General features: G+C 45.7%; 1 protein-coding gene across 1 annotated transcript in view; it reads left to right on the top strand.

Moving 5' to 3' along the window:
* The window catches only part of LOC141075418 (venom factor-like), a 397,441-nt gene that overhangs the window by 139,313 nt on the left and 231,756 nt on the right, over positions 1-26,372 (top strand). Inside the window, exons 6-8 of the mRNA XM_073562451.1 lie at positions 12,122-12,201; positions 12,438-12,525; positions 19,564-19,666. Of these exons, the coding sequence (XP_073418552.1) occupies positions 12,122-12,201; positions 12,438-12,525; positions 19,564-19,666 (271 nt within the window). The remainder of the gene's footprint in view (positions 1-12,121; positions 12,202-12,437; positions 12,526-19,563; positions 19,667-26,372) is intronic.

Here is a 26,372-nt window from a genome sequence, read left to right as displayed (position 1 = left end):
GCCGCCCCAGGCGGCACGTGTGTGGGGGCGGCGCAGCACGGCAGGAGCAGAAATTCCTCCTCTCTGTGCTGTGGGAGAGAAGCGTGGAGGCGGCCGGCCGAGGCACAGTGACAGGGAGAAGACAGACTGTGTGTGTATAGCAGGAGATTTTGGCAGCGGCTAGCTAGCGCAGGTGGGTCACTCACCATGTGGGAGGAGGACGCTCTGCCTCTCCCCAGCCTCCCTCCATGCTCAGTCAGCTGCTGAGCTCTCCCTGCGGGCGGCTTCCTTCATCAGTGTCACACAGACAGTCACACACACAGCAGGCAGCCTGTGTAAGTAAGCGCGGGCGGCCATTTTATTCCTTTCCAGACCCCGCATCCGAGCAGGCCATTCACCTCCAGGCTCCTACCCCTGCTCCTCCATACATACGGTGCGTGTTGTCCTGACTATTTTTTGGTAACCTTTGTGTGTATTGAGCCGGGGGGGGGGCGCCAAACTCGGGAACAGCCCCGGGCGGCAAAAGCTCTAGCTACGCCTCTGGATTGAGCAAACATAATTTGGTTGGAAAGGATTTAAAGAGAAAAAGAACATGGCAGCATGGCTAAAAAGCTAAACAAACTACAAGACTTCTAGAACATTGTCCTTTGGTCAGAAGAGATCCAAACACAGTGATGGTGGGAACGTGGTTTAGGCTTGTTTTATAGCCACAAGACCTGATCATCTTACAGCCAGTCTACTATGAGCTCCTCTGTGTATAAAGTATTTTAAAACTTGTTCAACCTGGGTTATGCAAGAGCTCAAAGATCCCAAGCACAACTAATCTATATGAGAATGACTTAAAGGAAAAAGAGACCAGACCTCAACACAATCAAAATGTTTTAGTGGTATTTTAAGAAAGCTGTACATAACTGATGGCCAACAAATCTCAATGAACTTAAGCAACATTATAAGGAAGAGTGGCTCAAAATTCCCCCAGATCAATGTAACATACTGATAAAGTCACACAGAAAATTATTACTTTAAGATATCTCTGTAAAATGTGGCTCTATAAAGCTACTTATTCATGGGGTGCACTATTTTTGCACACATACATGTTGGCTTAGATTTTGCTAAATAAACACTGGAATTGTGTAATTTTTCATGTGTTGTTTCCCTTATGAAATTGTAGTTAATTAGTTCTAAAACCTTCTAATAACTAAATAATTTTTTTTTTAACTCTAAGTAAAACTATAGAATTCAAAGAGCTTGTAATTATTTTTTTTCCTACTGAATATACAGTGGGAAAAATAACTATTTGATCCTCTGCCGATTTTGCAAGTTTTCCCACCTACAAAGAATGGAGAGGTCTGTAATTTTTATCGTAGGTACACTTCACTTGTGAGAGACAGAATCTAAAAATAAAAACCAAAAGACCACATTGTATGATTTTTACATAATTAAATTGCATTTTATTGCTTGAAATAAGGATTTGATCACCGACCAACCAGCATGAATTCTGGCTTTCTCAGATCTGTTAGTTTTCTGTAAGAAGCCCTCCTAGTCTGCACTCATTACCTGCATAAAAGACACCTATCCATACACTCCACTTCAACCTCTCCACCATGGCCAAGATCAAAGAACTGTCTAAGGACACCAGGAACAAAATTGTAGACCTGCACAAGGCTGAGATGGGCTAAAGAACAATAGGCAAGCGGCTTGGTGAAAAGGCAACAACTGTTCTTACAATTATTGGAAAATGGAAGAAACACAAGATGACTTAGTTTGGGGCTCCATGCAAGATCTCACCTCATGGGGTAAGGATGATTCTGAGAAAGGTCAGGAATCAGCCCAGAACTACAAGAGAGGACCTGGTAATTGAACTGAAGAGAGTTAGGACCACAGTCTCAAACATGACTTTTAGTAACTCACTACGCCATCATGGATTAAAATCCTGTAGGGCACACAAGGTCCTTGTTATGGACTGACCTGAGTTAGAGTAGTGGTAGTTCAACCACTAGGCACACCACCAGCAGGTAGCATAGTTAGGAATAGCCAGGGGTTGGTATACGGTAGCAACAGTATAATCTTGAGTATAAGCAGCAGGTGGAAAGAAGCTTGACTAAAGGCTGGGAGGTCAATAATCTCACAAGGAAGGAAGTGCAATTCCGGGTTAAAGTAGGGTGTTAAATCATGAGATTACAGAGTTGAGCCAATCAGGAACTCAGGGTGGAGAAAATCAAGAACAAACAGGTACTAGTATCTGGGTTAGCAAGTAACTGTATAGCTCAGAGGGAAGAGCTGCCGCCTGGTGCACAATGGCTGCTGGGTTTGAGTCTTGACAATTCCCCTGCTCATGTTAGCACATGTACAGGTCCATTTGAAGTTCACCCATGACCATCTGGATGATCCAGAGGAGGTATAGGAGAAAGTCATGTGGTCAGATGAGACCAAAATAAAACTTTTTGGTATCAACTCCACTCGCCGTGTTTGGAGGTAGAATGATGAGTACAACCCCAAGAATACGGTCCCAACCATGAAGCTTGGCAGGGGAAATATTATACTTTGGGGGTGCTTTTCTTTAAAGGGGATGGGACGACTGCACTGTATTGAAAGGAAGATGGATGGAGTCATGTATCATGAGATTTTGGCGAACAACCGTCTTCTGTTATGATTGAGTCACCGTAGGAGGCAAAAACAGAAATAATAGCTATGTCCAGAAAACCAGAGAAGTTGGCAGCTATCAGATTGCAGACCCCTGAACCTATAAACAACAACTAGCAGTAGCCGTGGGGGGTTCCTACGGAGCCCTAGACCCCTCGATCACAGCCAGAGAGCTAAATAGCCTAAAGACAGAAAGGGAAATCTAAACTGCCCCAGAGCAGACCCCAAAGTAATAGGCAGCCCCCAACATATAATGACGGTGAAGCAAGATGAAAAAACACTCACACAGACAGAAAGAAGAGGGAGTTCATCAGACCTCAATGGCGAAGGGAAAAATGAACTCACAACAGCCTTCCCTCAGTAAGAGCATTGAAGATGGATCATTGCTGGGTCTTCCCTCATGACAATGACATGAAACACACAGCCAGGACAACTAAGAAGTGGCTCCGTAAGAAGCATTTCAAAGTCCTGGAGCGGCCTAGCCAGTCTCCAGACCTGAATCCAATATATATTCTTTGGAGGGAGCTGAAACTCAATATTGCCCAGAAACAGTCCCGAAATCTGAAAGATCTGGAGAAGATCTGTATGGAGGAGTGGGCCTCAGTCTCTGCTGCAATGTGTGCAAACTTGGTCAAGAACTGCAGGAAACGTCTGACCTCTGTAATTGTAAATAGGGATGAGCGAGTAGTGAAGTATTCGGACTCGCTATACTCGTACCGAGTATACCATAATACTCTGGTATTCGGTCCGAGTAGCAAGTCGAATGATAGTCAATGGAAAATGCGAGTAATTGTCTGCTGCACCCTACAATGCGTTCTGAGGTCTGAGGAAAAGGCTAGAAAATGTGAAAATGTTAAAAAAAAGTATGCTGTAAACAAATGTATATAACATGGGAGCACCTGGGCAGGGGCTGCACGAGTGGTTTTACACCACTGCTTCACTAGAATGTACAAACATTATTTGAAGTTCTGTGATTTTTTTGCTTTCAGAGCGGGACTCGTACACCACTTACACAGTGCCAGTGATATATCAGAAGTCCCGTAAGAGCGAGTGATGATGGAGACGATCTTCTGACAGCAAAGTGTGTAAGTGGTGTAAAAAGAGCGATCTGCCCTCGGGGCTGTGTGATGGTTAACACAGGAAGAAGCCACCCATCATCATCACAAGGGATTCACAATTAAAAAGCTGGGACTACTGTCCTTGTTGTTCTACTGCCATTGCCAAAATGTGTAGGCATAGACATAGTGTCTTCGAAACATTAGCCCTAGGGGCTGTCTCATGGTTGACGCAGGAAGGAGGCCTCAAGAGCCAGACAATTATGAAAGACTACTAGCATGGTAGTTCCAGTGCCCAATGTGCAGGCATAGACATAGTGTCTCCAAAAATTAGCCCAAGGGGCTGTATCATAGTTGATGAAGGAAGTAAGGCAGGTCTGAAGGGCCAAACAATTATGATGAAGCTAGGACTACTAGCATAGAATTTGCAGTGCCCAGTGTCCAGGCATAGCCATACTGTCTCCAAAAATTAGCCCAAGGGGCATGACACCATGGTTGATGAAGGAAGAAGGGTCTCACTCTCATCACAAGTGCCTCCAATGGGAAATATGAATTAACGGAACATTGTTTTTACCTTATTGACCATGAGGTACATGTAGCAGAAGCCGAGTTTGAAAACGTGTAAGAAGAAAAGGGGCTTGTATGGGAAGGGATGGATGTGATCACCAATTGCAAAAAAAATAATGTTTTGGTTGACTTTAGGTTGGGATACTGTCATCTGGAGGGCTTAAATACTGTTGCGAAATCCAGTCCTTGTTAAATTTTATCATAGTCAGCCTGTCTTCATTCTCTGTAGTCAACCGTGTGCATGTATCTGTGATGATTGCCCCAGCAGCACTGAAAACACGCTCTGACATCACACTAGCAGCAGGGCAGGCCAGCACCTCCAAGGCATGGAAGGAGAGGTCTGGCCAACTACTCAGCTTGGATACCCAGTAATTAAATGGAACAGAAGCGTCAGGAAGGATGCAGGTATGGTCGCTTAGATAGTCGTTGACCATCTTGTTCAACTTCTCCCTCCTTGACATTGTTACTGTTCCAGCTAGTCCTTGTTGATGAGCCGGTTTACTGAAGATGGACCAGTGTGTGGACAGTTTACCAGCACCTCTTTGGACCTGCTTGGCATGTCTCTCCCCCTTAATGCATGCTATTGCACAGAGCTGGTACCTCTGCTAGCAGAGGTGTCTGAGGGGGCTGTTGCCATCAAATGATTGACATTGGCCCTCTTGAAGGATTCCATTGTGAAACTCCTTGGTAACTGCAACGGTAGAGAAGGAAATTTGTCCTTGTACTGTGGGCCTGGAAAGATGGCCAACCAGTATAGGTCGCTATTGAAAATGTGGATTACGCGAGGGTCTTGACATAGACAGTCAGATATGAAGTGTGCCATGTGTGCCAAGCTACAAAGAGGCAAATCTTCTGTGACCCCAGAAGGAGGAACAATACCCATCCTCTCCTCACACTGACTCTCCTCCTCCACCTCCTCCTCTCCAGCCCACCCATGCTGGACAGACATGAAGCTGAGGTTGGGATTCCCCTCTGTAGCATGAAGTGTCCCCTCGGTACAACTGAAAAAGAAGTCCTCTCCCTCCTCGTTTGCAAAATCATCTTCATCCCCCAATGTTACCTGATGATATTGGCTGGGCTGGGTAGGATCACTCATTGTGAAATCTTGCTCCATACCCAGCTGCTGGGCACACTAAGATTCCATTTTTTGATTCTGCAGTGATTTTTTCAGCATACATAGCATAGGGATGGTTACGCTGATAATAGCCTGATCACCGCTCACAAGCTTGGCGCAGTACTCAAAGTTATCAAGCGCCTCACAAATATCAGCGATCCACACCCACTCAACAGTTGTTATGTGTCTTGGCTGAGTCTCAGTCTGACTGGCATGTTTAAGCTGGTATTCAGCAAGTGCCCTCTGCTGCTCACTTATTTTTGCCAACATATGATATGTTGAGTTTCACCGTGTTGGCAGGTCGCAAAAGAGTCAGTGGTTTGGCAAATTAAATTGCTTTTGAAGCGCTGCAAGACCGGCAACTGTGGTTGAGGAATGGCAGAAATGGGCGCAAATACGGCGCACCTTCTCAAGTAGGTACGGCAAGTCAGGGTATGTTTTTATAAATTTCTGCACCACTAGGTTCTGCACATGAGCCATGCATGGCGTGTGTACCAGCTTCCCGAGCTTTAAAGCCACCACCAGGTTACGACCATTGTCACAGACAACCAGACCGGGTTGGCGTTGCAGTGGGGAGAGCCACTTATCGGTCTGTTGTTTAATTCCTTGCCACAGCTCTGCTGCAATGTGTGATGTTTCACCTAAGCAGATCAGCTTCAGTAGAGCATGTTGCCGCTTTGCCGGTGCGCTGCTGCACAGCTCCCAACTTGGGAGTGATGTGGAGGGTAATTCAGCATAGGATCACGAGGCGGAGGAGGAAGAGGGGATACAGGATGTATATGATGAGGCAGAAACCCTAATTGAGATTGGACCCGCTATTTGTGGCGTGGGTAGGATATGTGTTGATGGTCCAGTTTGAGACTTTGTCCCACCCTCCACCAGGTTGAGCAAATGTGCCATGACAGAGATGTGTCGTTCCTGACCACAAGTGCTAGTCCACATGTCTGTTGTAAGGTGGACCTTCCAGGTTACGGCATTGGGAGAGCACGCTTTAGATTGTTTATGACATGTTGCTATAACACAGGGATGGCACACAGGTAAAAATAGTGCCGGCTGGAAACTGAGTATCGTGGGGCAGCCACAGTCAACAGATCATGGAAAGACTGTGTCCTCACAAGCCTAAACGGCAACATCTCCATGGCTAGCAACTTGGCAATGTGCGCGTTCAGTATTTGTGCTTGTGGGTGCGTGGCTTGGTATTTACGCCTCCTTTCATATATCTGGGGCACTGACAATTGGAGGCTTTCCTGGGACAAACAAGTGGATGAGCTAGTTGTGTCCTGTGTCTGTGCAACCGCAGCTTGTGAGCAAGAGGTATGATGATCACCTGCTTCCTGCCCAGCAGATTGGAAAGGACATATCACAGGCGACATGGCAGTGGTTTGACCCGCAGATTTGGTACCCTGTTGTTCAGCCCACTGACTAGGGTGCTTGGCTGGCATGTGTTTCCGCATACTGGTAGTGCTTTGGTTGCCTTTGCCCTGGCCTCTGCTCAGCTTCATATGGCAGATGCTACAGATGACAACATTTGGTTCAGGAGGACTATCGGAAAAAAATTTCCAGACAGCGGCTGAACGCACCCTTGCCTTGACTTGGGCCACAGAGGGATTGCTCTTGGCAACAGTTGACACACTTCGCACTCTGCTCAAACCAGTAGCCTTTGGTGCCTTTGTTGGTGCAATGTAGTGCCCCTGAGGGTCCAGTGGCCACAGAGGTACTGCACCTCACCCAGAGGTGTGGTACCCCACAACCAGGTAAGGTGGAGACACCTGACCAACATTCCATCCCACATCCCACACACAAAAGTAGTGTAGCAGCACACCCTTTATGGCCCCTGCTTGAAACACGAAGAGTGCTGGGAGGTGGGCGGAGCATAGATTGTGAGCGGGAGAAGGATAAGAAGTAAGGTTAGGATTCCCTCAGAGGGAGGGAAGGAGATGGACGTGTCTTGTGCAGCTCCTAGTCAGCAGGAGTTGCCGGACTGACTAGCTTGACAGAAAGCTCCCTAAGAGGAAAGTTGGTTCTTCTGAGACACAGTTGGAGCATACTCCTCGTGGGGCACATTCCACGCTGACTGACGTCAGGTGGAGGAAGAACCCTGGTCGCAAAGGGTCACGGCCCTTAGCCTTGTGAGCGTACTTCAGGGCGCTACTAGCAAGCCGATAGTCCCCTACCACAGTTATTCCAACTGGAAATGTAGCTACATAGGATCACAGAAATGGAAGGGTATGCATTGTCTGGCAGGATTCGCAGCTGCTGGCCTGGGATGATAATTGTGAAGTTCTGGAAAGGAAAGTGGAAAGCAGCATATTGTGTGGAGACGGCCAGGAAAGGTACATACTGACAGGGAGTGCTGGAAGGGTGCACTTCATCTTACCTGGGAAGGTACATACTGACAGGGAGTGCTGGAAGGGTGTACTTCATCTTACCTGTAAGTTGGCTGGACCCCTCACCTGGAGAACACAGCACTGAAGTGGGCATCTGTGCACACCAGACTGTAAGTAAAGCCCTTGGAACTACATGCAATTGTGTCATCTTCCTTCTTCCTGCGTCTTCAACTCAGCACTGCTACATCCTCTACTCAACACAACACCACCATCTACAAATTCCTCTCAACTGCCCTGGGACTACAGCTCTATCTGTGGAGAGCTTTACCAACTCTGCTGTATCATACCATATGTCCCAGAGAAGCAACACTGCAGTGCTGGTCACCATTGACCAGAATACCACAGGTGACATCACGAATCTATACATAAACTTTATTCCTAATCAATACTTCCATTTTACATGACCGCCTAGGGTCACAGGCCGGGTCACTGCCACCGTGACACTTCCCCTTTAAGACTCTGGCCCTGTACCGAGTTACCCACAGCCCCTGGGGTGCGTCAGCTACGTATTCACCTTCTTCCTCTGTGCTACTGTGCTGGCTATCCATGCCAACTGTCCAGGTCGGATCGGCCTCATCATCGACCACCTCATTATCCATGTCATCTTCCTTCTGTGTTGATATTGGCAACTGTGTGTCGCCATCAGCCTCCACCTCTTCACCCAGTATAACACGTGGATAAAAGTGTCTTCTGGCCGTGGGGTTTCAAATATTTGACCATCATCAACAGGCAATACCGCCTCACGTTCCTCTTCAATGTCGCGCAGTGATAGGCCAGAGTCAACGAAAGGAAATGGACCAAACAGATCCTCGGAGTGGCCAAGGTTGGGGTCAAATGTTTCCTTTGACTCCTCACAGGGTGATGAACTAGGTACAGGTTGAGAATAGGATGACCCAGCATTCTCTGTATGGACAGGAGACTGTTTTTTCATGGATGATTGGGTGCCACTGCTGCTAGAAAATTTTGTTGAGGCCTTATCAGCCATCCAAGACAGTATCTGCTCTTGTTCTTTTAGCTTCCAGACCTGTTTACGTTCCAGACCGAGAAATTTCACTAGGAACCTAGATGCATCAACCTTCTTTGGTCTCCCACACTCTGTGCCTTGCTGGGCACCAATGACAACCCCATATCCACGTCCCTTCACAACAGCCTTTTTAGGAATTTGGGATTTTTCTTCCTTTTTTGCAGATGTTCAGATGCAGATATTGGGAACAAGGAGCAGATAGTGCTTTGTGGAAGGTAGCACTACAGCCTACTAGTGCTTTGTGTTTTACAAACAGCAGTGCAACAGCACAAAAATATTGCCCTGAGGTTTAAGACGAGATTATGCACCTCAGTAAGCACACAAGACAGTGGTGCTGCCACTAAAAAATTGCCCTGAGGTTTAAGGTGAGATTACGCACCCCAGTAAGCACACAAGACAGCTGTGCTGCCACTAAAAAATTGCCCTTAGGTTTAAGGTGAGATTACACACCCCAGTAAGCACACAAGACAGCAGTGCTGCCACTAAAAAATTGCCCTGAGGTTTAAGGTGAGATTACGCATCCCAGTAAGCACACAAGACAGCAGTGCTGCCAATAAAAAATTGCCCTGAGGTTTAAGGTGAGATTATGCACCCCAGTAAGCACACAAGACAGCAGTGCTGCCACTAAAAAATTGCCCTGAGGTTTAAGGCGAGATTACGCACCCCAGTAAGCACACAAGACAGCGGTGCTGCCACTAAAAAATTGCCCTGAGGTTTAAGGTGAGATTACGCACCCCAGTAAGCACACAAGACAGCAGTGCTGCCACTAAAAAATTGCCCTGAGGTTTAAGGTGAGATTACGCACCCCAGTAAGCACACAAGACAGCAGTGCTGCCACTAAAAAATTGCCCTGAGGTTTAAGGTGAGATTACGCACCCCAGTAAGCACACAAGACAGCGGTGCTGCCACTAAAAAATTGCCCTGAGGTTTAAGGCGAGATTATGCACCCCAGTAAGCACACAAGACAGCGGTGCTGCCACTAAAAAATTGCCCTGAGGTTTAAGGTGAGATTACGCACCCCAGTAAGCACACAAGACAGCAGTGCTGCCACTAAAAAATTGCCCTGAGGTTTAAGGTGAGATTACGCACCCCAGTAAGCACACAAGACAGCAGTGCTGCCACTAAAAAATTGCCCTGAGGTTAAGGCTGAGTTCACACGTGGCGTTTTTTTCGCGTTTCCGAGGCGGTTTTAACCGCGCGATTTTGCCGCGAAAACGCGAAAAATAAGCATCCCATGCATTCCTATGGGATTCCGCAATGCTGTGCTAATGCTGCGGTTTTTACCGCGGCGGAATCGCTTCGCGGTAAAAAACGCAGCATGCTCATTAATTTGCGGAATCGCGGCGATCCCGCACCCATAGGAATGCATTGTTCCGCTTACTTCCCGCATGTGGCTGTGCACACCATGCGGAAAGTAAGCAGAACATTTGCAGATGGTACCCACGGTCCGGAGGAGAGGAGACTGTCCTCCGGGCTTTGGGTACCATATCCCTGTAAAAAATAGAATTTAAAAATAAAAAATATTGTTATTCTCACCCTCCGACGTCCCGCGCAGCCTTCCTGCTTCTCTTCACGCTCCGGTCCCAGTAGTCCTTTGCGAAAATGCCCGCGATGGCGTCCGTTCTCGCGGGATCACGAAGTCTCGCGGTAATTCGCGCGACGTCATCGCGAATTACCGCGAGACGTCGCGATCCCGCGAGAACTGACGTCTTCGCGGGCATTTTCGCAAAGGATTACTGGGAACGGATGCGCGGGACGTCGGAGGGTAAGAATAACACCATTTTTTATTTTTTTTTTACATTTTATCTTTTACTACTGATGCTGCATAGGCAGCCTCAGTAGTAAAAAGTTGGTCACACTTGTCAAACACTGTGTTTGACGAGTGTGACCAACCTGTCAATCAGTTCTCCAAGCGATGCTACAGATCGCTTGGAGAACGCTAGCATTCTGCAAGCTAATTACGCTTGCAAAATGCTAGTCTTTCCGCGGGAAAATCGCGGGAATTTAAAATGCGGTTTTCCCGCGGACTGGAATTCCGGAATTCTCGCGGTAATTTCCGCGAGACTTCCGGTACGTGTGCACTTAGCCTTAAGGTGAGATTACGCACCCCAGTCACCACACAAGACAGCAGTGCTGCCACTAAAAAATTGCCCTGAGGTTTAAGGTGAGATTACGCACCCCAGTCACCACACAAGACAGCAGTGCTGCCACTAAAAAATTGCCCTGAGGTTTAAGGTGAGATTACACACCCCAGTCACCACACAAGACAGCGGTGCTGGCTGCGTGTCAGTTGTGCAGTACCGTGCGTGCGTACTATTCACTGTGAACACAGCAGCATCGCAACAGGACAAAAAACTGCCCTGCAGGGATAAATGAGACCAAAAATATAGCTGGGAAAACTGTCACTACTCAGTCCCTGACCTTATACTTTCAGCTCTGAAAAGAGCTTTTGGGTTTTACAGAGGATTTCTGGATGATTTGCACAAAAAATACACAACTCTCCCCAGCAGCTGCTCACACTCTCTCTACACTAGCTGTGTTCTGTATGCAATGTGCAGAAAATGGCGGCGGCAGGCAGGGTTTACATAGAGCCAGGCTATGACTTATAGGCTATGACTCATGTATGACGCTGGACGGCCAGCCAATCATAGCAATGCCGCCCACAACCAAGAAGGGTGCAGCATTACTGTGATTGGCAAATACTGGGCGGGAGAACCGAATAGTGCGAGGCGAGTAGTGAAATACTCGCTATGTTCCGAGTACCACGACTACTTCATTACTCGCCGAGTACTGAATACCCAGGATTATGCTCGCTCATCCCCAATTGTAAACAAAGTTTCTGTACCAAATATTAAGTTCTGTTTTTCTATTGTATCAAATGCTGATTTAATGTGATAAAATGAAAATTAACTGTGTAAGAATCATACAATTTGATTTTCTGGATTTTTTAAAAAGATTTTTTGGTATCACCTAATTTAATCTGAAAGAAGAATTTTCCTTTGTTAAAAGTGTTGCCCTAAATAGTCAACTGCATGTCAAAATGTTGCTGAAACACCAGTGAGCTGATAACACACCGGCTACACAAATGGACGACCATGGATAGTATGATCACAGCAAGTCCTTCAGAATAAAAGGTGGACTATCCAAAGGATTTCACTATGTACATTAGAACGCTAAGCCACTATGAGGCTGGAAAATACAAAAGAAACATTAAAAATCAAGGTCAAAATCTTAGTTTTTCACTGAATTTCATTCTGAGAACCTGATAATCGCTACTTTTGCTCTTCCCTACAGAGATGGTCTGAAATACTTCCTATTGTCTAAATGCTGCTATTGTTTCCTTTTCTGGCAGGCTTGGCACATGGACCATGACTGCCCGTTTTGACAACTCTCATAATGAATTCTCTGCACACTTTGAAGTCAAAGAATATGGTAATTAGATATTTTCAGGTCAAACAGATGACTAAAATAGAAAAGTTTTGGGCTTTTTAAGTTTAGAAAAACTTTGGAACCAGTTAGGTGAGAATTGTATCGGTGGCAACATTGTTACTTGATTCTCTGGGAAATTGGAAAAATTGTCATTTTGTTTTTTTTTTATAAGAGGTAGAACAATTAAGAAGCATTTAATAGGAGTCCATTATTTCTAATGATCCTTTTTTTCCCTCTAGTGTTACCAAGTTTTGAAGTTATCATAAAGCCAGAGAACAGTTTCATGCACATAGATGACAAAACATTGTCTGTAACTATTGAAAGTTTGTAAGTATGTATCACCGTGATGATCTGAATAATTGGATTGATCCCTTTCATATCCGAGCCAATCCAAAAGAATAATGACCTTTATAGTGATGTCTATGTCAGGCTACTCAAAGGTTATTCCAACCTAGGTCATTTATAGTAAATTCACAAGGTAGATCATAAATGAATGCTGAAGGTCCAAAGTCTGTGCCGAATGAATGAAGATGCGGTGGTCCATGTGCATGGCTGTTTAACCCATTCCCCAAATAGCTGATGATTGTGGAGATGGGACCCACATCTATCGGAGATTTGTAGCATATACTGGGGACATGCAATCAATGTTCTGAGGTGGATTCACAGCTGGACCCTTAAGTGGCTGTCTAGACACCAGTTAATCCTTCTCCATGCTCCTAAGCTGCAGTTCTAGCTCTGGATGTTGTTTCTACTCTACTATTTTGCTTTTGTTTTGGTGGGTTATAAACTCATGTAAAATCAAATATTTCCACTGGGATCTTTCGACTTTAGTGGAGAATATGACAGTAATGTTTTCTGTGTGTAAGTTAAAGGGGTTTTCTAGGACTTTAAGATTGATGGCCCATCTTTAGGACAGGTCATCAATGTGTGTGTGATCAGTGGGGATGTGACAACCGGCACAACTGCAGTTCAGTTGTTCCAGGTGTCGGCAAGAACTGTTCAGTTACGGAGCTGCACTGCACAGCATCATGGACTGTTTTGCGGAACTGATAATTTGACATGCTAAGGCACAGCTCCATTGACAGAATAGTGTCCGCGGCCGGGCACTGTACAACTGTCACGATCCATTTTTGGATCTGTGTCAGAGTCTGGACTCTCTTATGTAAAACTTTTTCCTTTCTGGCCCTCGGGGGGTTAATATGGGTTTTTGCCTCCAGTGGCCGCTGGTGTTACTTCAAGTTTAGTGAGTCTGCTGCTGGATTTCCTCCCCCCGGTGGCCGCTGGTGTTACTACATGTTTAATCAGTCAGCAGGTGTGACCACTCCCTCCTTCCTATGAAGGGTCATCAGGTGCTGCAGTTCACTGTTGGTGATATTATTCATTTGGAGACCAACCAAACTGAACTCAGGAGCAGGCTGTGTTGCAGTGGAGCTCCAGCTATCCCCTTGTTCTGGTGCCTTACTCTGCCGCTCAGAGCATTAGCAGCAGAGAGAAGCTAAGTCTTGTTTTTCAGTTTATTTTACCCTTAGGTGTCTGTCGTATCTTTCCTTGTTTGTTATTTTGTGCAGTACACATTTTCCCTGTCTCACCTCCTGGGGAGGGGGTTGGGGGTTTAGCTCAGGGCTAAACAGGAGATAGGGACATGTCGGGGACTTGGGCCTCACTACCATCAAGTGTACCCCCAAGTTAGGGAGAGTCAGGGCTTTCCCTTAGCCTGAGGGGCAGTTCAGGGGCCCAGGTTCCACATCTCCTGTTTTCCTCCTACTGCCCGGTGACAACATCATTGCTTTGAATAGGGGGTGGATGTGTAATACCCAGCCATGGCCGTATTTTAACCCCTTTCAGACTAGTGGATAAATAATGGATAGGTGTCTTATTGAAAATAATGGATAGGTGTCTTATTGAAACCTCTTCATTATTAACCAGGCTTAATGTCACCTTACAATAGCAAGGTGACATTAACCCATTATTACCCCATATACCACCGCTACAGGGCAATGGGAAGAGAGAGGGTAAGTGCCGGAATTGGAGCATCTTACAGATGTGCCTTTTCTGGGGTGGCTGGGGACAGATTTTTTTTAGCCAGGGGGGCCCAAAAACAATATTCCCTCTCTAGGCTATTAATTTCCGCCCTCAATCACTGGCTAGCCTCTCTGGTGGAGAAAATTGCGTGTGAGCCCACGCCAGTTTTTTCCTTGAATTAGTCCTTTAACTTAACACCTACAGCTCCAAAATTTGACAAATACACTACTAACATTATTAGTGAGGGACATATAAAAATATAATATATATGCAATGGTTTACTGTATGTAAACCATGTCTCATATCCTGTCAGGTTCTGTAATGATTTTATGGAAGCCGTCAATTGAATTATTGGCTATTCTGCTATCTACCTCTGTATCAAATATAAATATATATATATACTAGCTGAAGAGCCCGGCGCTGCCCGGGCATAGTAACTAACTGTGGTTAGTTATAGAAAATTATAATTATCCTCCATCCCATAGTCCCGTGCCCATATACATATCCGCCATCCCATAGTCCCGTGCCCATATACCCATCATACATATCCTCCATCCCATAGTCCCGTGCCCATATACCCGTCATACATATCCGCCATCCCATAGTCCCGTGCCCATATACCCATCATACATATCCTCCATCCCATAGTCCCGTGCCCATATACATATCCTCCATCCCATAGTCCCGTGCCCATATACCGTCATATATATCCTCCATCCCATAGTTCGGTGCCCATATACTCATCACACATCCTCCATTCCATAGTCAACCATTATGACATCATAATGAGCGGCGGCAGGGCTTGCAACCTTTGATGACATCAGCGTCGCCATGGCAACCATTGTGACGTCATAATGAGGGGCGGGGTTTGATACGCACACACTGCTTCCCCAGTATGCAAATAGGGGCATTGTGACATCACAATGAGGGGCGGGGCTTGACGCGCACACACTTTTTCCCCCAGTATGTAGATAGGGGCAAAATTGTTTGGTGAATTGGAATGCGCGGGATTAAAATTTCGCCTCACAACATAGCTTAGGACGTTCTCGGGGTCCAGACGTGTGACTGTGCCAAATTTTGTGGCTGTAGCTGTGACGGTGCGGATGCCTATCCTGGACATACAAACATACACACACACATACATACACACATGCATACACACATGCATACACACTTTGAGCTTTATATATTAGATGTTAGGCGCCGAGGTTCTCCCACTGCACAGAGGGAAACTCAAGCCATGTCCTCTGCAGCCGCAGAGGTTCCTGCTCAGCAGAGACGTCGGTCCCAGCGTCTTGTGTTGTGAGTTCATTTTCCCCTTCGCCATTGAGGTCTGATGAACTCCCTCTTCTGGTTAAGGAAGGTAGTGAGGCTGATTACCAAACACCTGAGCTGAATGATGATGACTGGGTGTCTGGAGTTACGGACTGGATATAAGGCTGCCTACGCCCTTCTGCCTTGCGGGTGACTTCTCTGAGGGATTCTTGGAGACCAGTCTGATTCCTGCTCCTCAAAAGCTAAGTTTTCTGCTCTGTTTTTTGCATTTGTGTTTTGCTTTGTTTTGCTTTGTTTTTCTGGATTTCTGCCATTCCCTGCTGGGGTGAGCTGAATTCCTTGTTGCTCTGTCTTCAGAAAATACCTGAGTACTGATATAGTCTTTTTGAAGCCTAGCGTCTTCAGGGCCTTTTTCCATATCAGTCTGTTGGCTCTTGTTGTTGATAGGGTTTTGGCAGATTGCAGACAGCCACTGTTCTATCCTGTCCTATTTAGCTTGGGCCCCACCGTTTGCTCAACCTATCTTTCTGTCTGTGTGAGTGTTTTTTCATCTTGCTTCACCGTCATTATATGTTCGGGGCTGCCTATTACTTTGGGGTCTGCTCTGGGGCAGTTTAGATTTCCCTTTCTGTCTTTAGGCTATTTAGCTCTCCGGCTGTGATCGAGGGGTCTAGGGCTCCGTAGGAACCCCCCACGGCTACTGCTAGTTGTTGTTTATAGGTTCAGGGGTCTGCAATCTGATAGCTGCCAACTTCTCTGGTTTTCTGGACATAGCTATTATTTCTGTTTTTGCCTCCTACGGTGACTCATTCATAACAGTCTTGCCCAGGTTAACGTTAGGTGTCTGGTTGCTACTCCAGGCTCTGCATGTACCATGCATGAGTCAGCGGCGAACAGACGCTCCTGGGACTAAGTCCTGCTTTTCCCCTAATGAGCATGCCCGTGGGACGACCTCTCATTGGAGGTTGGAGGTCACATGCTCAGGTCCTATTGCAGCTTGGATTGGGCCATCAGGAAGGTCCCGGAAATCTGTGTCTATAAAAGCATTGTATGACCGCACGGTCATTTGCTAATATAGAAAAAGATTAGACCATGTGGAGTGAGTGTTGTATGCATGTACGAATGTCTCTGGTGAATTACTCATTATGAAACCCCTACCCTTGGTACGCATGTGTTGTGTAGCCTAACCTGCTGGCGCCCAGGCTGAGGTCCAGGTAGAGGAAGAGTCATAGTCTGGCATCAGCATCCACTGGTGGCTTTGTCTGTACGCCACGGTGCACATAGTCTGCACTCCTCGATGGTCAACGTTCACTAGAGGCGTCCGCAGGTGCGACGCCACACGCTCAGTAGGTCTAGAGGGACTCAGACCTTGTGTCCTTGGGGCTGAGTTCTGTGACCATTTACTGAGCTCTCTCTTGCCGAGTGCTGTGTGTTTTAACAGGCTCTGACATTTATGTTCCGCGGTACTGCGGCTCTGTGACGTAACAGAGTCCGCTCCTGTTCACACTGGGTGACGTTAACCCGCGTGTGACCTTTTGTATACCGCTATATACATCCACCATTACTAAGCAGCAGTTCACCACCTCTGCACGGTGGACCCCGGGCTGCGAACGCACCTATCATTTCATTGTTTGGTGCGTTCTGCCAGCCCTAACATATATATATATATACAGTACAGACCAAAAGTTTGGACACACCTTCTCATTCAAAGAGTTTTCTTTATTTTCATGACTATGAAAATTGTAGATTCACTCTGAAGGCATCAAAACTATGAATTAACACATGTGGAATTATATAATTAACAAAAAAGTGTGAAACACCTGAAAATATGTTTTATATTCTAGGTTCTTCAAAGTAGCCACCTTTTGCTTTGATTACTGCTTTGTACACTCTTGGCATTCTCTTGATGAGCTTCAAGAGGTAGTCATTGGAAATGGTTTTTCACTTCACAGGTGTCCCCTGTCAGGTTTAATAAGTGGGATTTCTTGCCTTATAAATGGGGTTGGGACCATCAGTTGTGGTGCGCAGAAGTCTGGTGGATTCACAACTGATAGTCCTACTGAATAGACTGTTAGAATTTGTATTATGGCAAGAAAAAAGCAGCTAAGTAAAGAAAAACGAGTGGCCATCATTACTTTAAGAAATGAAGGTCAGTCAGTCCAAAAAATTGGGAAAACTTTGAAAGTGTCCCCAAGTGCAGTGGCAAAAACCATCAAGCGCTACAAAGAAACTGGCTCACATGAGGACCGCCCCAGGAAAGGAAAACCAAGAGTCACCTCTGCTGCGGAGGATAAGTTCATCCGAGTCACCAGCCTCAGAAATCGCAGGTTACCAGCAGCTCAGATTAGAGACCAGGCCAATGCTACACAGAGTTCTAGCAGCAGACACATCTCTACAACAAGTGTTAAGAGAAGACTTTGTGCAGCAGGCCTTCATGGTAAAACAGCTGCTAGGAAACCACTGCTAAGGACAGGCAACAAGCAGAAGAGTCTTGTTTGGGCTAAAGAACACAAGCAATGGACATTAGACCAGTGGAAATCTGTGCTTTAGTCTGATGAGTCCAAATTTGAGATCTTTGGTTCCAACCACCGTGTCTTTGTGCGGCGGAGAAAAGGTCAACGGATGGACTCTACATGCCTGGTTCCCACCATGAAGCATAGAGGAGGAGGTGTGATGGTGTGGGGGTGCTTTGCTGGTGACACTGTTGGGGATTTATTCAAAATTGAAGGCATACTGAACAAGCATGGCTACCACAGCATCTTGCAGCGGCATGCTATTCCATCCGGTTTGCGTTTAGTTGGACCATCATTTATTTTTCAACAGGACAATGACCCCAAACACACCTACAGGCTGTGTAAGGGCTATTTGACCAAGAAGGAGAGTGATGGGGTGCTACGCCAGATGACCTGGCCTCCACAGTCACCAGACCTGAACCCAATCAAGATGATTTGGGGTGAGCTGGACCGCAGAGTGAAGGCAAAAGGGCCAACAAGTGCTAAGCATCTCTGGGAACTCCTTCAAGACTGTTGGAAGACCATTTCCGGTGACTACCTCTTGAAGCTCATCAAGAGAATGCCAAGAGTGTGCAAAGCAGTAATCAAAGCAAAAGGTGGCTACTTTGAAGAACCTAGAATATAAGACATATTTTCAGTTGTTTTACACTTTTTTGTTAATTATATAATTCCACATGTGATAATTCATAGTTTTGATGCCTTCAGAGTGAATCTACAATTTTCATAGTCATGAAAATAGAGAAAACTCTTTGATTGAGAATGTGTGTCCAACCTTTTGGTCTGTACTATATATATATATATGTGTCTCACTGAGATATATATATATATATTCTCTATATATTGTATACACATATATATATATATATATATATATATATAGACTATATATGTATTCACGAATATTTGAGGCTATGGACCCATTATATGTCCATTTTGCAATCCGGAGAGAAAATGTTGCTGTACGGATGTCACACGGATGCTTAGATGTGAGAAAATCGCATCCTCGCTTTGCACATGGATGACATACGGATCACTGTTCAGGGAACATTTCTGCGATTCTCGTCTGTTTAAAACGGATCATATTTTTATACGATGTGTGTGACTCCAGCCTAACTAAATGCATCATTATTGAGGTCTGCACCATCGTTGCCTAAGTGTGCGAGGACATGAAAAGTGGGAGTCGTGAAAAGGAGAAATTGGTCAACAGTACGTCAAAGACAAAGGCCAGGTTTAGATGATTGACTCATGTTTTGCTAAGGCTGTTTCGGTAGATTAGTGAGTTAGAAGCCAGATTGAAAATGGTCAAAAAGAAAATTGCATGAGAGGTGGGAGGATAATTTAAGATGGTTCATCATGTGGAGACAGAGCCTGAATCTCATCTGTGGTCAACCTAGAAGCAGCATGCCTCAAAGCTAACGTGTGATTAGATGAGATTACTACTGTACATTATGTGCCAAATTGTGAGGTCAAATATAGTCCATGTGGAAAAACTGATTTCTGAACCTTGTGGTTTTATAATTTTTCTGGATTGACTTCATGTTTCTTCAACTCTTAGGTACCTATTCAAGAAACCAGTTAATGGAATAGCCTTTGCTATCTTTGGCCTGAAGAAAGGTGATGAGAAAAGAAGTCTCACAGACTCACTAAGGAAAATTGAGGTAAATTAGCTGCATGTTAAGAAACCTGCCGCAATGGGTATGTTCACACGTTCAGGATTTGCAGCAGAAAATTCTGCTTCACATCCTGATCTGTTGGCCTGTGCACTGCAGTACTCTGCTGTGCCCTCAACAGGGCAGAGCAGTACGCCTGCGCCGGAGCCACAACGGGAAGCAAAGAAGAGGAAATCATCGCTAGAAGATGGGAGGCGCCGGACCAGACCACGACACCCTCCGGACCCGAACCGCCCCCTCCGGTGAGTATAATATAACTCGTTTTTCTTCTCTTTCAGGTTACATTGGGGCTTATCTACAGCATTACAGAATGCTGTAGATAAGCCCCTGATGGCGGCGGCAGCATCTTATATGCCAAAAAATAGGTGACAGATTCCCTTTAATCCTTGTAAAGCTCTCTTCTGTACAATCCTTGGTAGTGAAACCAGTTATACAGCAGTCCCTGGAGTTGTCCCCTCAGTGTAGAGATGGTCTCCTGGCTGCTTGTTCCATATTAGACTGTAACCCAGCTTAGCTTAGTTGTGATTACCCCTTATCCCTGAGAGATGTAAGGAAATGCTCCGTGCAGCTTCATCCAGCTTTGCTCATTACTTGCCTTGTTCTGAGAAAAACCTATGGGTCCACACCCAGAGCACGGAGCAGGAATATGGAATCAAAAATGGTGGATCCGGCGCTCGAAAAAGCAAGTATTTTTTATTTTAAAATTTTTAAAAAAATTTTTATTGAATACATATTAAAAATTCTAGTGTGCAGCCGGCCAGAACTAACTTTAGTTAGGGTGGGGTTTAGAGAAAATTGTCTGAGGAATTAACCACAGCTAGTTTTTGAGAAAACATACTCATAGTTAAAAACTGCTAAACTGATGACATTTTATATACAAATACAGTATGTGCACAAGAGGAAAAACTATCAAATATGAATTTAAGAATTTTTTTTTTTTACAGAAACAGGGTGTTAGTATGGGGGGGGGGGGGAATTTTCCCTTTACCCTTCCAATATAGTGGTCGGTATTTGGGAAGAACAATACATTTTTTCATCCATCAAAATTTTTTTACGGCCGCTATATTGATGATATGATTTTTATTTGGAAAAACACTCCTTTAGAAGCAGAAAAATAGGTTGATTATATGAAAAACAATTCATTCAATCTGAATTTCACATACTGTTTGGATACAAGCAAAATTAACTATTTGGACATAACATTATCAGGTGGCGGCACCGAGATTAATATTTCTGCTCTTTTCAGAAATCTACAGACAGCAATTCAATTTTACAGGCAAAATTATGCCATCCGCCACATGTAATCAGGAACATACACAAAAAAAGAAAATGGGCTAAAAAAGGTCCTAGCCAGCTCACCAACCACAGCCGGAGCACGGAACCTCGTCTGGACTCAACAAATTTTGATTGCAGACAGAAAAAGCAAGTTGCGTTCCAGCTCCTTAAAATTCACACTTTTATTCCATACAGGAAAGATGTATATCTTTGTACCGTGTTAGCCAGTAGATAGAAAAATATTCAGGATTGAGAGTCCTCAGTAGTTTTATTCCAAAATTTCAAATATAGTACATAGACTTTCTCCTCGCGGACATATGGATGTGCTGGCAGGCACTAAACCATCAGCTACGCGTTTCCATCCTGAGCAGATCTTTTTCACAGTTCAAAATTAATTGTATGATACAAACCTTATACTTATCAAGGACCAATAGAAATAGCAGATTCTATCACATAATTTATACCTTAATGTCCTATGCACATTATTCTACATACTGCTCTGGTGAAATGAAAGATGCTTCGTGATTGGTTGGCGATACACACACATACATACATACATTCATACATTCAGTTTTATATATAGAGATAGGCTGATGTCGGTTCTCGGGCAGCGCGCACTGCGCATGCCCGAGAACTCTTGTCACAGCGCAGGCGCCTGCATTCAAAACAGGAGGATGCAGCGACGCACAGGCAGGGGCATCATGATGGACGGATGGTGGGCGGCGCCCAGACCACAGGACAGGCATGATGGACGGGGACGGTAGGCGGCTGATACAGGGGGACACAACATACCTATGGGACACATTACAGGTATGAGAAGCTAGTTATAAAAGTCAATATTTCAGCGTTACTAGGGGTCAAAAACAGAAGAGCCACCTTCACAGGATGCAGCCTTAGTGCTGCTGAAGATGGCTCTTTAACTGAAAAACACCCTGGGGGGTGACAGGCTCCCTTTAAATCTAAGTTATTTTCACAGCATTCCTTGTGGTGAATCATGGTACTGAAAATTAGATGTATAAATAGAGTTGAGCGAAATGGGTCGAAAAATTTCAAAAGTCGCCGACTTTTGGCAAAGTCGGGTTTCATGAAACGAAACCCGACCCTAGGATAAGGTCGGCCACGAGGTCGGCGACTTACGCGCCAAAGTCGCGTTTCAAAAGTTTGTTTTGCGCTCTTTTTCAGCCAATCAGGATCCACGGACACTGTGGGCAACGTGATGACATAGGCAGGGGTCACCACCATCTTTCAGAAGGGCATGCAAGTGATTGGCTTGCTTTGGTGGGCGTCACAGGGGGTATAAAAGGGCGTGCATGCCGACCGCCATCTTACTTCTGCCGATATCAGTATAGGGAGAGGTTGCTGCTGATTCTGTAGGGAGAGCGTTAGGCAGGGAAGAAGACAAAAAAACTGCTTCTGCTGCTAGCGATTGTGCCTGTACAACACACCAGTCACTGTGTGTGCAGTGCAAGGGGAGGATATATAGTGGTGCATCAGTGGTGTTGGTTGTTGGGCTGCCTTCTAAGGCTTCCTGACATTCCTGCATTGCTGTTTACCCACTGCTCCGCAAACTGCTTTTTTAAAAGCAATCCCAATTTTTTTTTTTTGTCCTGCTGAGAAGAAAAAAAAACTGCTTCTGCTGCTAGCGATTTGGCCTGTACAACACACCAGTCACTGTGTGTGCAGTGCAAGGGGAGGCTATATAGTGGTGTATCAGTGGTGTTGGTTGTTGGGCTGCCTTCTAAGGCTTCCTGACATTCCTGCATTGCTGTTTACCCACTGCTCCGCAAACTGCTTTTTTAAAAGCAATCCCATTTTTTTTTTTTTGTCCTGCTGAGAAGAAAAAAAAACTGCTTCTGCTGCTAGCGATTTGGCCTGCACAACACACCAGTCACTGTGTGTGCAGTGCAAGGGGAGGCTATATTGTGGTGTATCAGTGGTGTTGGTTGTTGGGCTGCCTTTTAAGGCTTCCTGACAGGCTGGCATTGCTGTTTACCCACTGCTCTGCAAACTGCTTTTTTAAAAGCAATCCAATCTCCCTTATCCTCTAGTCACTTTTGTCACAGCTGTGCCATCGAGCCTGTGACATAGCGCTCAGATATCAGTAGGCCTCACACAATCCAAAAGTGTCCAGTGTCCACAAGTGTGTGCAGAAATTAAAAATCTCCTTTATCCTCTAGTCACTTTGGTCACAGCTGTGCCATCGAGCCTGTCACATAGCGCTCAGATATTCATTGGGCCTCACACAATCCAAAAGTGTCCAGTGTCCACAAGTGTGTGCAGAAATTCAAAATCTCCCTTATCCTCTCGTCACTTTTGTCACAACTGTGCCATCGAGCCTGTGACATAGCGCTCAGATATCAGTGGGCCTCACACAATCCAAAAGTGTCCAGTGTCCACAAGTGTGTGCAGAAATTCAAAATCTCCCTTATCCTCTAGTCACTTTGGTCACAGCTGTGCCATCGAGCCTGTCACATAGCGCTCAGATATTCATTGGGCCTCACACAATCCAAAAGTGTCCAGTGTCCGCAAGTGTGTGCAGAAATTCAAAATCTCCCTTATCCTCTCGTCACTTTTGTCACAGCTGTGCCATCGAGCCTGTCACATAGCGCTCAGATATCAGTGGGCCTCACACAATCCAAAAGTGTCCAGTGTCCACAAGTGTGTGCAGAAATTCAAAATCTCCCTTATCCTCTCGTCACTTTTGTCACAGCTGTGCCATCGAGCCTGTGACATAGCGCTCAGATATCAGTGGGCCTCACACAATCCAAAAGTGTCCAGTGTCCACAAGTGTGTGCAGAAATTCAAAATCTCCTTTATCCTCTAGTCACTTTGGTCACAGCTGTGGCATCGAGCCTGTCACATAGCGCTCAGATATTCATTGGGCCTCACACAATCCAAAAGTGTCCAGTGTCCACAAGTGTCTGCAGAAATTCAAAATCTCCCTTATCCTCTAGTCACTTTGGTCACAGCTGTGCCATCGAGCCTGTCACATAGCGCTCAGATATTCATTGGGCCTCACACAATCCAAAAGTGTCCAGTGTCCACAAGTGTGTGCAGAAATTCAAAATCTCCCTTATCCTCTCGTCACTTTTGTCACAGCTGTGCCATCGAGCCTGTCACATAGCGCTCAGATATCAGTGGGCCTCACACAATCCAAAAGTGTCCAGTGTCCACAAGTGTGTGCAGAAATTCAAAATCTCCCTTATCCTCTAGTCACTTTGGTCACAGCTGTGCCATCGAGCCTGTCACATAGCGCTCAGATATCAGTGGGCCTCACACAATCCAAAAGTGTCCAGTGTCCACAAGTGTCTGCAGAAATTCAAAATCTCCCTTATCCTCTAGTCACTTTGGTCACAGCTGTGCCATCGAGCCTGTCACATAGCGCTCAGATATTCATTGGGCCTCACACAATCCAAAAGTGTCCAGTGTCCACAAGTGTGTGCAGAAATTCAAAATCTCCCTTATCCTCTCGTCACTTTTGTCACAGCTGTGCAATCGAGCCTGTGACATAGCGCTCAGATATCAGTGGGCCTCACACAATCCAAAAGTGTCCAGTGTCCACAAGTGTGTGCAGAAATTCAAAATCTCCCTTATCCTCTAGTCACTTTTGTCACAGCTGTGCCATCGAGCCTGTCACATAGCGCTCAGATATCAGTGGGCCTCACACAATCCAAAAGTGTCCAGTGTCCACAAGTGTCTGCAGAAATTCAAAATCTCCCTTATCCTCTCGTCACTTTTGTCACAGCTGTGCCATCGAGCCTGTCACATAGCGCTCAGATATTCATTGGGCCTCACACAATCCAAAAGTGTCCAGTGTCCACAAGTGTGTGCAGAAATTCAAAATCTCCTTTATCCTCTAGTCACTTTGGTCACAGCTGTGCCATCGAGCCTGTCACATAGCGCTCAGATATTCATTGGGCCTCACACAATCCAAAAGTGTCCAGTGTCCACAAGTGTGTGCAGAAATTCAAAATCTCCTTTATCCTCTTGTCACTTTGGTCACAGCTGTGCCATCGAGCCTGTCACATAGCGCTCAGATATCAGTGGGCCTCACACAATCCAAAAGTGTCCAGTGTCCACAAGTGTCTGCAGAAATTCAAAATCTCCCTTATCCTCTAGTCACTTTGGTCACAGCTGTGCCATCGAGCCTGTCACATAGCGCTCAGATATTCATTGGGCCTCACACAATCCAAAAGTGTCCAGTGTCCACAAGTGTGTGCAGAAATTCAAAATCTCCCTTATCCTCTAGTCACTTTGGTCACAGCTGTGCCATCGAGCCTGTCACATAGCGCTCAGATATCAGTGGGCCTCACACAATCCAAAAGTGTCCAGTGTCCACAAGTGTGTGCAGAAATTCAAAATCTCCCTTATCCTCTAGTCACTTTTGTCACAGCTGTGCCATCGAGCCTGTCACATAGCGCTCAGATATCAGTGGGCCTCACACAATCCAAAAGTGTCCAGTGTCCACAAGTGTCTGCAGAAATTCAAAATCTCCCTTATCCTCTCGTCACTTTTGTCACAGCTGTGCCATCGAGCCTGTCACATAGCGCTCAGATATCAGTGGGCCTCACACAATCCAAAAGTGTCCAGTGTCCACAAGTGTCTGCAGAAATTCAAAATCTCCCCTGTCCTATAGACACCTTGTACCTTGTTTTACATTACTATTTAGTTTGGTGGATTTTGTCTACATTTCTACCAAAAATGAGGAAAGCTGGTGGAAGAGGCCGTGGAATTGGGCGGGGGTTGGCAGCTGGTAATGATGGTGTTGGTGGTGGATCTGATGGTAGTGGCAAGAGCAAAATAGGACCGAATGCAGGAGGTGTTGAGCCTGCGTCATCGTCTGGCTACATAAGGCCTCGAACGCTTAGTTTTCTAGGAGTTGGCAAACCGCTTTTAAAGCCAGAGCATCAGGAAAAAGTTTTGTCTTACATTGCTGACTCAGCCTCCAGCTCTATCGCCTCCTCTTCTTCAGTTGTAAAAAGTAAAAGCACTGAGTCGTCATTGGAGGCTCATGTTCATGAACCACACCTTTCCTTGTGTCCTTCACCCCAACCAAGATTGAAGGATGACGCAGGCCATACTACTGATTACTCTATGGAGCTGTTTTCACATACCATGCCTGGATTATCAAGTCAAATGGTGAATTACCCAGGCCAAGATGAATCTAACATGGAGTGCACTGATGCACAGCCGCTGATGGATTATTCTGCTGGTACATTCACTCAGAGCACTACATTGTCCTCGCAGTGTACAGAGCCAGATTCTGACCCTGATGAGACTCAGGTGCCCCTTCCCGCACACTATACCACCATACACGGTGACACAGAGGAAGGTGCACATGACATAGAAGAGGAGGTGATGGATGACCCAGTTGTTGACCCAGATTGGCATCCATTGGGGGAACAGGGTGCTGCTTCCA

The sequence above is a fragment of the Dendrobates tinctorius genome, unplaced genomic scaffold (genome assembly GCF_039654945.1).
Source record: "Dendrobates tinctorius isolate UK_male_01 unplaced genomic scaffold, ASM3965494v1 ptg000351l, whole genome shotgun sequence".
NCBI lineage: Eukaryota > Metazoa > Chordata > Amphibia > Anura > Dendrobatidae > Dendrobates > Dendrobates tinctorius.
This window is presented reverse-complemented; position numbering and strand designations above follow the sequence as displayed.